The sequence below is a fragment of the Lissotriton vulgaris genome, chromosome 1_1, assembly GCF_964263255.1.
Source record: "Lissotriton vulgaris chromosome 1_1, aLisVul1.2, whole genome shotgun sequence".
Classification (NCBI taxonomy): Eukaryota; Metazoa; Chordata; class Amphibia; order Caudata; family Salamandridae; genus Lissotriton; species Lissotriton vulgaris.
Window position 1 is genome coordinate 534,113,638 of NC_141685.1, and position 13,535 is coordinate 534,127,172.

General features: G+C 44.1%; 1 protein-coding gene across 1 annotated transcript in view; it reads right to left on the bottom strand.

Moving 5' to 3' along the window:
* AKNAD1 (AKNA domain containing 1) overlaps window positions 1-13,535 on the bottom strand; it is a 425,253-nt gene that overhangs the window by 197,378 nt on the left and 214,340 nt on the right. Inside the window, exons 10-12 of the mRNA XM_086936316.1 lie at window positions 9,776-9,879; window positions 4,564-4,667; window positions 4,292-4,445 (exon numbers count right to left, since the gene is read on the bottom strand). Coding sequence (XP_086792442.1) covers window positions 4,292-4,445; window positions 4,564-4,667; window positions 9,776-9,879 — 362 coding nt within the window. The remainder of the gene's footprint in view (window positions 1-4,291; window positions 4,446-4,563; window positions 4,668-9,775; window positions 9,880-13,535) is intronic.

Consider the following 13,535-nt stretch of genomic DNA (forward strand, 5'->3'; position numbering starts at 1 on the left):
TGACATCCTGCCAAATGGTTGTCAATGGCGTCAAGAGTGGCTTTTTTGCTAGTATAGAGGGCTTCGTAGAAATCATGAAATGCCTCCTGTTTAGCGATGTTGGAGGTAGCCCACATTCCAGGCGGTATCTGAATCCCCAGGATTCGAACATGAGCCTATTGCTGCCAGAGCTTGCACGCCTAAAGAGTCCACACTTTATTTTTTCCCTCATAGTACAATGAGCACAAGGGGCGCCCGCTCCACCTTGTGGGTGTGCTCTATCCGTAGTTGACCCCGCAAGACGGTCAGCCAGCGTTTGGTATGCTGGGACGGGCGGCATGATCATGGCATTCCAGGTCTTTGAACTCCATGGCTAGACCCATCTCACCCAACCTGGCCTCTGTCACCTGGGCAATTGCGATTAAGCTAGTAGTAATCTTACTCCTAATGGTAGATTTGAATCCATCCCAAAGTGTATGTGCAGAGATGCCTGGATGAGTGTTAATCTCAAAGTAGTTTGCTATTGCAGTGCTGATTGCCTCCACATCCACAGTGTCTCGTAGAAGTTGCGGGGGAAGGTGCCAGTCCTGAGAGGGATGAAGCACATCCCCCATTTTATTTTAAGTCAACTCTACGTGTGCATTGTCAGAGATCGAAATGTCAGAGATGAGGGAGGAATCGAGGTCTTGTAGTAAAGTTCATTGGACTCCAAAGGCCCATGAATGTCAGGGCCTGCAATGCATCACAAAGTCATGCTGATGATGTTGGTGTCCAGGTATACAGCCAAGGAGAGGTATCTTGAGGGCACTGCTCACCACCTGGCCATGGGATGGATGGCGAGTAGTCTGTCCCCGAAGGCCCCAAGGCCGCAGAGGAGGCTGGCTGTCAGCAAAGGTCTAAGCAAGCCAAGGCGTGTTATGCAGCATGTCACAGGAGGCCACCGGGTGCCCTCCCCCTTGTGGAGGAGTTGGGGAGGGCATGGCAGATCATACTGAGTCTGCTGTTGGGGTGTGTGGAAGGTGCCTCCAGATTCGTCAGGTGCTGGATAATGTCCTTCTTGGCTTCACAAGACTTGAGGTCTCTGCTTGGTTTAGAGGTGTTTCGGGACAGCACTGTAGACCACAAAGGGCACTGGGTCTGCCAGACAGGCATGCTTGGTGCACAAGGACTAAACCCCCTTTCTGAGGCTCGCTGAATGTTCAGAAGTCATTGGGCTTTTTTAACAATCGGAGGATTCTACGCTTGTCCTCCCACTCGAAGAAGATAGCAAAAGGGTGGCAGCACTGGAAGCGGACCTTGAGTTCCCGAAGCTTGTTGGTGATAGGACAGGATTTCCTGCGGCACCGCAGAGTGGAAGGTGCAAGATCCTGGAACAGTGGAACTGTATGCCCCCCACACACCAGATCAGCCTTTTTTTCGTGAAACCTGCAGGATTGCCTCCTGTTCGACATAGAAGTGTACTCGTGCGAGGATGTCAGGAGAGGAGTCTGGATATCCCTGCATTCCCTTATGCACGCCATTCAGCATGGGGTGGAGGCATCCGGGTCTCCCTGAATGATGTGGAGCAGATCTGCTATGAAGGACATGATATTGGGGGTCTCCCTACCCTTTAGAATGCCCCTGATGCAAATATTGTTCCTTTGTCTGGGATTTTCAATGTCTTTGAGCTTCAGCTGGATATCAATTATATGGTTTTCTAAGGTTCCCAACCTGCGCCAAAGGGCTTCCAGCTCTTCTGTCTGAGAGACCAACGCTTGTTCCATGTCGTTGACTCTCTCACCAAGACCATCGATATTGCTTTTGACTTCATCAATGCAAGATTTTAATTCTGTCTTGAGGGAGTTGATTTCAGCTCGTAGTTTGTTGAGGAAGTTACCCATGTAGGCTTGCATGAGGGGAGCTGAAAAGGTGGTTGCTGGGGGTAGTGGGCTCTGCATTCGCTTTGGAGGAATCCATGGTCGGTAGGTTCACTTTTTGCCACAGGGAGAAGACAGAGATGTCTTTAGCTGTGGCGCTAGATGTCGCTCTGGTGGATTTGCTTCGGGGCATGACAGGGTGCTCGCAGCAAGTAGGGGGGCCTCTTGCACATCCGTCCTGAAGCTTAGGCTGCAGTGCTGCCAGATGGTGGGCAGCCAGGGACATGGGGCAGTCAAAGACCAGCAGGCAGATGTTAACGGGCGGCAAGGCAAAGACCAGGAGACAGTAGCACTCAAAGCCCCATTCCCAACTGGCTCAGCAGAACCAAGGTAGTTTGAGGCTTGTCACAGATGATGTCGCAGGACTTAAACATTGGGGGTGCCCACACACCCCAACTTGGAAGAGCAGCAATATGTGAGTGTCAAGAGAGGCTCCCCCTCTGGAGAACAGGACTCAGCAGCTGCCTCAAGGCACCACTGAGCAGTCCTCTAATTGGCGGCAGGGTTGATACACAAAGGGCCCAGGGGGAGCGTGGGCTGAAGCTTGGGCATCCCAAGAAGGTCCAGGTCTGTCACCTCACTCAAGCACAGGCCACTCAAGTGCTCCGGTAGGAAGGGCACAACAATAACTCTAAGTTGCCACGTGGGGTTGTCTTTGTTATGGTCGCGGGGTGAAGGCCCAGTCACAGGGCCTTTCTAGGTGGATCTCAGCCCTTGGGATAACCGGGCAGTCTGCGCACTCTGAGTAAGGAGCTCTCAAGCAGAGGGCAGCTCAGGGAGCCCCAGTCACCATTTCTTCTTTTAGCCCAACCTGTCGTCCCTGCCAGTTCCAGTGCATAGATTCAGGCACCCTGCAGGGCACCTCTCAGGGCCTTAATAGCACATGCGTTGCTTCCTGTATGTACTGAGAGGAGGAGGGCAGCAGCATACAACACAATTTCAGGTCCCTGGGCTCTCCAGGGTCCAGTGGGGTCACCTCCTCTGCAATGCAGCCCACAGCAGGCCAAACTAATGCCGCCTCACTAGTCACCCCAGCATTTGGCCTCACCAACCGTTACAGGACCGCCTGGGGCAGAGTCCAAGCATGTCGGCAGCCACAGGGGTCACTGACCACAGAGCATGCCACACAGCAATGGAGGATGTTGTTAGGCGGTGCCAGTTTGGTAAGTTCCTTGCCGCTGGTGTCCGGTGTGTCGGCTGGTCCGCCCCAACACCATGACTCTCTGGTCTCCGGCCCACTTCCTTCATGTCAAGCGGTGGCCAGGAGATGTCAGGTTTTACAGCCCCCACCTCCCCAGCAACGGTGGACCTACCAGGTGCCGGACTCTGCAGGTAGTAGACTCCGAGGGCCCAGGCCTCCGGGATCTCGAGGCCCAGACAAAATTGGCGATGGAGCCATCTCTGCCGCCTGCGTAGGGCTGGGACACAGCTCGCAGCCCAGGAAAGGGTCCCCACAGACAATAAGGGCCCCATAGGACACAAAGATAATCAGGCCAACAGTCTACTGTTAGAGAGGCAAAATTGCAGCGCCAATGTGGTAGATTGTGGCGAGAAAGGACTCAGGGGTCCGAAGCTCGGCAGAGATGCGTGTTACGCCATTCTGAGTCAGGCCACACCCCGTTAGCATCTTTTTTTTACAGCCTCGGTGCTAAATTCTAAAACGATTGTTGTTTATTAGGGAGATCACAAGAACTATTACAGGAATGACAGAGGTGATTAGCTTTGTGAGCCAACCAAATAAAAAGAAATTAAAGGTCTGAGGATTTAAAATTAGGTAAAATTTCCAGCCAAATAGATAGGGCTAGAAAGAAACTGTGTTCAGGCCATCAGCTTAGTTTCTTACTGAGAGTGTTCCCTGAAGAATAGATGGGTCCCACCCACCAATAGGGCAACTGCCATTGCCTGTCACCTAATTTCTAGATGTAACGAAACAAGTCTGCAAAACAAGTATCTGGTGATCATCTTGGAAGGTTCCATGTGAATTTTTAGCAAGGGAACAATTTGCTGGTCCCCCACAATGCCTTTTCTTCCTCGACATTATAATCAGGTTACTATATTCACAGAATAGGGTAAAGGTACAACATTATTTGCCTAAGCAAATCCTATGGTTCTATTATATTTTGCCAGCGTACATAATTAAAGGGAAAAGGCAACCGTCTTGAAAAGTCTAGTTGCTGTGGATTATGACGGGTATTCACCTTGCCTCCCACCGTAGAATTACCAATATCTGGTGGCATCAGAAACGCAGAAGAAATCACAGAGTCGCATACGCAACCTGTGTGATTTTGGTGTAATGATTCTGCTGCAGTTATTTCAGGATAAACTCTTGCATCTTTTTCATTGCTTCAAAAATGTCTCACTCATAATAGTCTCTAAACATAAGGTAGACAACTAACCTGTAGACAGAGGCCTGATGATCTTTCTCTTCTTCGCAGAGAAGTTGTGGCTTTTGTGCTGCCTGTACATTTTCCAAAATGTTTCTTGTAGACACTTGCACCCAATCATCCAACCACTCTTGGGAGTAGTGATCGAGGACCGCTGGAAAACTCCCTAAAATAAATATAATAACCTATATCTTTATGTGGCTCTTTCACTAGATTTGGACATAATGAATCTCTTGCTATGAACGATTCCAAATTACACAAAGCACTCCTAGACTTTTACTTACTTTTGTCTTCCTTTATATTAAGTTTCAAAGTAGTGTGTTCTGAGTTGGATGAAGTGCAAGATTTGGTACTTGGTGGATCCCATAACTCTACGAATTGTAAATGCCTAGACAAATACAAATACAAGAACACATGTTATCACCCATATTTCTTCATTCATCTTCATTTTACAAGCAGTTAAGGCATATTGAAAACTGCTGCTCACACTTATTTACTAAATTGTTTAACTTACTGAATAGTTTAATGGCTCTTCTGAATTATATTTGTGTACCATGTTCCCAGCACTCACACTAAATCTCAATGTCTAGATCAGTTATACCACTCGTCTGCCACATTAGAGCTTGGTGGAAAGATAGATGAGGTACTGAACAGAGGAAGTGGGGATATGGAAAGAGGATACAGCAGTATATTATTAATAGTACTACACACCTGCAGCCAACTCCAATGACCCTGTTGTTATCCCATGAAACCAACTGGAGGATAAGTAAATCCAAAAATGATGAATCAATTATGACATGAAATTAGGGGATTTTTGGAAATCCCTAACAACAGCTTAAGTATTTTTGAAAAAGATAAATTAAATCATTGCACATTTTGTCAGGGAAAGAGGTTTATCTTTGACCACAAGTTAACTGTATATAATATTGTAGATGTTAACTATGTTCAGGATGTTTTGGAAGAGTGTGAGACTGAGCAGGACAGTTTTGATATTTATGCAGCAACATTTCAATATTGCCAATTGACATCTTCCCAGTGTGCATACTAGTTCCTAGCCAATCTTTCAGTAAAGCATTTTTGGGAAATGCAGACGCTGGGAAAATCCTACTTGATTAAATGATCCCCAATGTTTTTTTAAATGTTAATAACATTCTGAGATTTAAAAAAAAAAAAAGAAAAAAGACCAATGTACAAAAAGCAATGGGGGCTCTATCTAGCCTACTTTTCCAAAGTTCTCACAAAGAGATCTATATTCATCGATACAGAGTGATGCTTAATATTTGGGGTAAATTTGAAGTGCCTGATGTATGTGCATATTGTACATTTCTGAATATTTATTAATGTTTACCAATTGCGATAAGATTGTTAAAGGCTCTGGGGCGAACAGAAAAAGCTTGACCTTTCTTGGGCTCATTAAATGTACGGAAAGGGTTTTTGGCTTCCCTGATCTAGAGCTGTATCTGAGCCCTTTGTAATGCATCAGTTGTCTGAGTGGGGAACAGCCGTTACCACGCGGGTATTACCACGTGCTACCATTACAACGCTGCTAATACAACGCAAGTCATTACAACGACTTGCGCTGGAGGGCGCTGTTTGATAGGGAATAGTTTAATTTTCTATTCCAACACCTTCCCTACTGTAACATGGGCTGGAGTTGGAAGAGAAAATTTTACTATTCCACTATCCAGCTCTTACAGCGCAAGTCGTTGTAACGACTTGTGTTGTAAAAACAGCGTTGTAATGGCACGCGTGGTAAAAGCCCGCGTTGTAATGCCATACAACCGTCTGAGTGGCCAACACCCTCAGCAGGATGCTTTTAAATGATGGCGCAGTTTTACCCCTAATTAAAGAATAGCCCCTCTCTATGGAATGGTTTACTTTCATAAAGCAGCTACCAGAGCAACCGGGTCAATGTTTTGCGTTTGGAAACCAGTGTGGAAAAATTGAATAATAAAGGGGTTCTCTTGCCAGGGGAATCAAGATATTAAGATTAAAGGTATTTTTTAGTGTACTCTTCTGTAATTTTACAGACCACAGATTAGACCCAAATTGTTGAAATAGAATTTAAAACGAGAAGAGTTAAAATCCATAAGTTCTATTATATGTATTTGGTTAAGATGCAAACAAATACGAAAGACAAATGTGCGATTATAATTTGCTAAATGTGGGATGAAATTGAAAGGTGAGGGATTCCAGACATATCCTCTGCCCATTCACTAAGCGGGAATCGTTTGCTGTCCTGGAGTTGCTGCCAATTCTGCACAGGATCACTTGCCACCTATGTTGTCATGGAGGAGGAAATCTAGGTATGGGTCCCATAGCCTTGTATCCTAGGCATCATCGCAGTATTGTGGCAGCTCTTGGATCAAATTGTTTATATAGCAAAATATTCCAATCTTCATTGTTGATCAGGGGTTTTGGACGACAAATGAAGATAAGAGTTGTTGATGGAATATAGTTCACTTTTCAAGTGGCCAATCAGTTATTCTGAGGCAGGGATCTCTACTTTAAGAGACCAGGTTACACAGGCGGGTGCCCAGTTTTTCATCCAACATCCATTTGGCTAAGATTTTGAGTGCCCAGAAAAAACTCAACACAGGTTAGCAGTTAGAGTTTTTTCGCAGCCAAAGGCAAACATGATGGTCTCCAGGGAAAGCACTCTGCCAATCCTCCACCCAGGCCTCAACGATGGCCGTGTCAAGAGGGATAGACAGCGAGGGGAGGTGAACCCGTCAGTATCATTGACCCGCTCCTATCTCCCTCTCAGTTCTAAACAGTACATAAGGAGTATAACTTTTCCCAAAGATGGTCAAAGGAAGAACCCCCAGCACCCCAGGCACATTCCCATCCTCTGACCCTGGCTCCACACTGCCTCCACAGGGATGACAGATGAGCTCCTCGTGCGCCCCCATCCACAAGGGGGTGACATTAGAGGGCCATGGCTGGCAGGTGAGTCTCACTGGCAGGCAGAAGGCAGGTAAAGTGGCCTGGATGGTCACTAAGAAGCCTCCACTGGGTGAACCACGATGCCTGAAGTTCCCTCCTGGCACCCCACCAAATGGGTTTCTGCTTCAAAGTATAGGTACACAGGCACCTATCGGAAGTCTCTGCTGTCTTCCCGGCCAACTGGTTTGGGTAGTGGGAGCTCTTCAATTCCACTCCGCATCTCCATGAATCAACCCCGTTACCATCAACAAGGCAACTTGATAGAAATCCAGTATTAACTGTGGGTTCTGATTAGCTAAGCTAGTTCAGCAAAGGGGCTCAGGTGTTTCCTTACCACCCTCAAGAAAACGTATACCTTATGTAGTAATTATGGGATGCATTTACAGCTGCGGGTTGATGCTCGTCAGGGCTAGTAGGAAATGGAATGGATGCAAACGATGTATCACCTTCATATTTGTATATGGAAGTGTGGTTTCTACATTCAACATTGACAGCTTGCCTCCCTACCTGAGCAGACGTAGATTTAGACCACTTCATATACATTTGGTTGTAGGACATGGATTTGAGTTTTTAAAAACAGGATTGTTAGAGATTCTTGCCCTTATTTTCAACTAGAATGGATCATAGCACGTCAGGAATTAGTCTTCCATTTGTGTAATTTAAACGCCTTTATACACATTTGTTTGCAGGAATTAGTTTTGTGTTTTTCAGAACAGGATTGGGTGAAATTCTGACACTTATTGTCAACTTGGTATTAGATGTTAACAGTAGATGTCCATCTGTTGCACAAGTAGGCTTATTTTGAACAAGACTTGATATCTTAGGGCCTGATTACGAGCTTGGCGGATGGGATACTCTGTTCCTTAGGATATAATGGAATTGTAATACAGCGGACGAGATACTCATCACGTTTGTGTTGGAGTAACCCTGTACTCCAAGATTGTAATCAGGCTCTTAATGTTTTGCCATGCCAGGACGCAGTGTCAGCTGGCTGACTTGAGATGGCTATAGGAAAGGCAAATTGCAGGTCTGATCTTTGTAATTGCTGTGGCATTAAGCTGGCCAGCAGAAAATCTTACTTTGTTTATTTCTTGCTTCTTAGTTGTGTAAAGACAGACAGTTTTCTAGCCTGTTGCAGAAATGCCAGGGGGTCAGAAAGGCCCTGAAATTGAATGTTTACAGTTTCTAGCTACAAGGCTTAATTATGATTGTACTGCTGAAAATCGACCCCCCCCAGAATATCAGAATATTGGGGGCATAATATTGAGCAAAAAAATATCAAACAGCAAGTGCATATTGGCAAATACAGATTAACTATTCCTAACTACACATTTACGCACTTAGAAGTTATATGTACTACAAAGGTATATATATATATATATATCAAACAAACGCAAGTTACCATGATAACTCACAAACGACCACTCCTTCGTGCTGGTGTCAAATCTTTTTAATGGAGACAGCATAACGCGTTTCGCCAACATGGCTTAATCATATGCAGCTTTCATCTGGGATGGGTTCGTTTAGCATTTTGTTAAAAAAAACGTAACTTTATAGACATTGAGGACGGACTGATTCCCAATAGTTCTTGTTTTTAAAGTGGCAGCAGGGTGATTCTAATGGGTTGTGAAGGGCGCAGTGTCCGTAAGTACTCAGCAGTCACATTAGGAAAAGTTCCATTGAAATTAAGTAATTTCATCATACCTGTCTGCAGACACTGTGTCATTGCTGGTTTGTTGCTGTGTCCATCAAACCACAGTCCCCACAATGCACCCTTGTTGCCACGTTTTTGCTGTTTGTTTCCTCCCATGTCGATCTTGGCAAAATAATATTGTTTTGGAATGGCTCGCAGCCACTTTATAAAGATGCCTTTAAAAGAAAAAGTTCTGTATGTGGCTTTTATTCCCTGGCCGCCGCTCAATCCAAAATTATTTCTTGCTACCATCCGGGTTCAAAACAGATTGTCCTCGTCATCCAGCAAGCATTTTACCAGCACGACGGGCGTAGAGAAATCCCTTACGCCAACTCTGGCTGTTGACCTTGTTCATCCTCGCAGTATATATGTGTGTGTGTGTGTGTGTGTGGGTGTGTGTGTGTGTGTGTGTGTGTGTGTGTGTGCGTGCGTGTGTGTGTGTGTGTGTGTGTGTGTGTGTGTGTGTGTGGGTGTGTGCGTGTGTGTGTGTGTGTGTGTGGGTGTGTGTGTGTGTGTGTGTGGGTGTGGGTGTGCTCGCGTGTGTGTGTGTGTGTATGTCTGTGTGTGTGTGTGTGTGTGGAGTTAGTTATAGAAAATCTAGACTGACTTACCTGTGGGTATTTATTTTTATATTTTGTCTTCAAAATTGGGTCCCATCCATATTCTGGGGTCTGTTCCAGGATGTACACCCTTAGCTATGTTTGTGCTGGTGAATTTTGCCTTAAAACAATCCGTTTAGCACAATAGTTATTTTCCAAAATATCAAAAGATCCACATGTTTCTGGATTGAATGAAAATGCACAATTTAACCCATGTAGAAGCTCTATCAAATTACTAGAACAAATGGTTGGTCATACCCTTTTATGGCTTTCTGATCCAAGTCCAAATCTCTATCTTGAAGTTTCCCTTGGGTCGGCATGCTTTCATGAGCGACATTTGGTTTGGTAGAAATCAAAGGATCCTGCAGTCACAAAAATTACATATGAATATTTTGAAAGTGGATATGAATATGTGCTCCATCTCTCAGATGAACTTCGATATTAACAGCAAATTCTCTACACATAATTCCTATGTTTCACTTCAATTCTTTTATCCTAAATGTAAACATATTATAAAATATTATGAAATTCTTACCACCAGTGATGAAAACTATGGGCCAGGAATCTGGCTGTCCCATGGATGTTTAAGTCTCTTTCTGAGGACTCATAAAAGATTTTCCAAAGCATAGAAAATAAATTCATTTTGAGATGTTTGATGTATTAAGTCTTATCATGTCTAGAAATGAGTTGGCAGATGTACCACACAAGCCCATGTTTGTTCTGATAAGGTACCATGCTTGTTTGTTTTCGCCCATTCTAGGATAGACAAAGGAATTCTGGCCAATTTCTGGTTGACACAAGCTCTCTTTTTCATTCAAGGACTGAAAACAAGCTTCAAAGACCACAGGTAGGTTCAGAATGTGCCTCACAAACCTACATGTACTAACCTCTCTAATTGATCCAATGGCAAATCCTACAGGTGCTTCCAGGTGAATTGTTGGTAAATTATGGCTACGTCAAACCGCTTGCTAAAATGGTTGTTCCGTGCTGACCTAACAGTATTGACTATAACTTAATACATATTTTCTGCAATTTTGCTGCTGTTTTTCAGGTTTGAGCTATTCGCTAAGTACTCTCAACTTTTATTCGAGATTAGGTTTTAATGAATCCACTGAGAAGGAGAACCTGGCCAAGACCAGTAAATGCTGAGCTGGAATCAGACAATGGTGCGGCAACATCATGGTTCTGGTACTGGTGGTGATACTCATGTTCCAGCATTCTGCCTTTGCCCATAGAGACTGGAGCACTTGCAAAGCCTTAGGGGTTAGAAAATGGATGCCAAGTGTTCTTACAAAGACAAAAGATGGCTCTAATTTGAAATTCTAAGGGTGGTGTCATGCATTTCTGAGAACAGGTTCAATCGATCAATTGATCAAAAAATGTGATTTATAGAGCCCTGCTAATCAAACGTGAGGGTATTCAGGTGCTGGGGATTTCTGCTGTATGTGGAATAAGTTGAATAGCCAGGTCTTCAGATCGCTCAAGAATTCATGCAGGAAGGGGTAGGTCTGGAGATGGGGGGAGGATGTTCCAGGTTTACATAGCAAAGTAGGAGAAAGACCATCCACCTCTCTGGCTCCGACATATGCGTGGGTCTGTGTGAGGGAGGTGAGAAGCAGGTGTCTGGAGGGCTGTTGGAAGTTCACCCGTTGGTTGATGTAAGATGGTCCCTCATTGTGCAGTGCCTTGTAGGCGTGGGTGAGCATCTTGAATTGGCACCTCTTGTGGGTGGGGATGTTGTGAATGTATCTTGGACCCTAATTAGATATTCCCGATTTATGCCCTTGTCTGGTTATAACAAATCATATCCTTATAAAGGCATAAGAATCATATCCATATTAAGTCATAGCCAATGCAGTCCAAATACGGCAAGGCTACTCCCATAGACTCCTAGAAAGTACAACGCGTTCTTAAACAAACCAAGCCTCCAGCAGCCCAGGAATTCCCCCTGCTTCTGTATTGACTTGTCCTAGAACTCCTGAGAGTCCTGAAAGAACTGCCAGTTCTTAGTGACGTCTTACATCCATCCTTACGTCAAACTCGGCACCTTCCAGGTATAAATATACCAACATCTGCCTTAAGCAGCACACAGTGGTTTGGAGCAGAATCGGCTATCTACTTGCCCGACGCACTGCTGATGCAAGTGCCGAAGGAAGCCGACCCTCCCTGCTGACGCACTGAGAGAGACGCTATCTTTTCTCCTGCCGAGAAAATCCAGCTCCAGTGTTTCCCTGATACCCTCGCGGGTTTCTGGGAGATCGAGTCCTGAGAGAGAGATACAAGACCTCCTTCATTCTATACCTAAGGTACGGAGCTGATTGGACCCATAGAGAATTCTTGATTCAGATTCTTGGCAAAAACTGTAACTCATCTACTCTTTCCCTGTACTAGGCTTAGGTTAGGTACACTGGGGTAGGCGTATCTTAGAAACACCAGTTGAGTATGTTTAGTCATTATTTTATCATTGTATGTATTTTATCCATTTTAAAGTATCTTATGGCTTAGAAACCATATAAATGCTTTTACAGTATTATTTCATAATACTCCTTTTACTGTACGCACTTTACTTTATGACAAGTATTGTAATTGTGGCAATTAATTTCTCTTGCATGAGAAAGAAGACTGCTCAATAAATAACCCTTTTATTGAAAACGCCCGTCTCTTTATATATCTGCATCTCTGGTGAAACGAAGCATGCACAATTGACTGAGTAAAATAGCTATCTATTGTTTCCGCGACTCTATAGATATATTCCTTATTGCAGGGGGAACAAAGTTGTCATGTGATATGGTTGTCAGAAGCTAATCCCTTCTTGTCTATTCAGGAAAGCTAAACACCTTCTTGTTTACTCGAGAAAGTTTCTAGTGACCTCTGAGCTAGCTGGCACACACAATTAAGTCTAACATATTCAATAGAGACCTAGTCGACCTCAGTCCTACGTCTAAACTATCGTTTATGTTATTCCAATGCGCAGAGCCTATTGGGAATATAGGAACTACACTACATGGCACCCAACGTTTGATAAGGCGATAATTTAACGCTGGATACTAGAGTAACTCAGTTGTGCTTTTCACACAGACCCCTTTTCCCGTAAAAACTCCAATAGACGTCTGGAGTGGGTAAAAGGTTAATATCCGCCAAAACTTAGTAGGAAGAGATTCCTATGTATTAGTTTTTGGTTTAGTCAACGTTGAATGATACAGTGTTCCAAAATATTGTGCACCTAATCTTTGTTTCCTTGAAACTTGATCTGAAAACTTTCAGTCAGTAAAATGTCAGAAAGTGACGACGAAAGGGATAGAGCTAGACTAGCAGCTCAACTTTTGACCGAAGACACAAGTCTCCAACAAGATCAACTGGATGCATTAATCATCCCGGTAAAGGTAAGGAAAACCTTAACTATAAAACTTTTAGAAAACGGAGTATCATCGAAATGTGGTACAGTCATATTTGTTGTTGAGGCACATGAATATCGGCAGACAGAGGTATTCTATTCATGGATAACTTTTCCAGCAGCAAATGGTGTAACGCACGAGTTCCACTACTACAAAGTAGGGGAACCTCCAGCGGAATACACCCCTTTCGAGGAAGTGGAAATTCCACTAACTTACTAAGAGCATGAGCTCTGGTTTAATGGCGCCCTAAAACATCAAAATCACATTACCAGGCTCGGTCCACTAGGAAGACCAAGAGCCAAATGGCCGGTTCTAGCCAGCTATACACCACATCCTGATATTGAAAAAATGTCTAGCGAAGAACTTTTAGTTCACATAAAAGAATTAACAAAAGCATATAGACAGTTAGTTCAATTGACAATTGACGGTACAGCAATCCGCCAAAAACTAAAAGAAACAGATATAGCAGACCAACCTTTTGAACTTGCCAGAATAATTGAAAAATCCTATGAAGAATTAAGTAGAGACAGTTTAGGTGGTAAACCACTAAAACCACAACTAACTGAAAATCCTGGAAAAACTTTCATTAAAAATAATCTCAATTCTCAAAAGAAGAAGTGGGA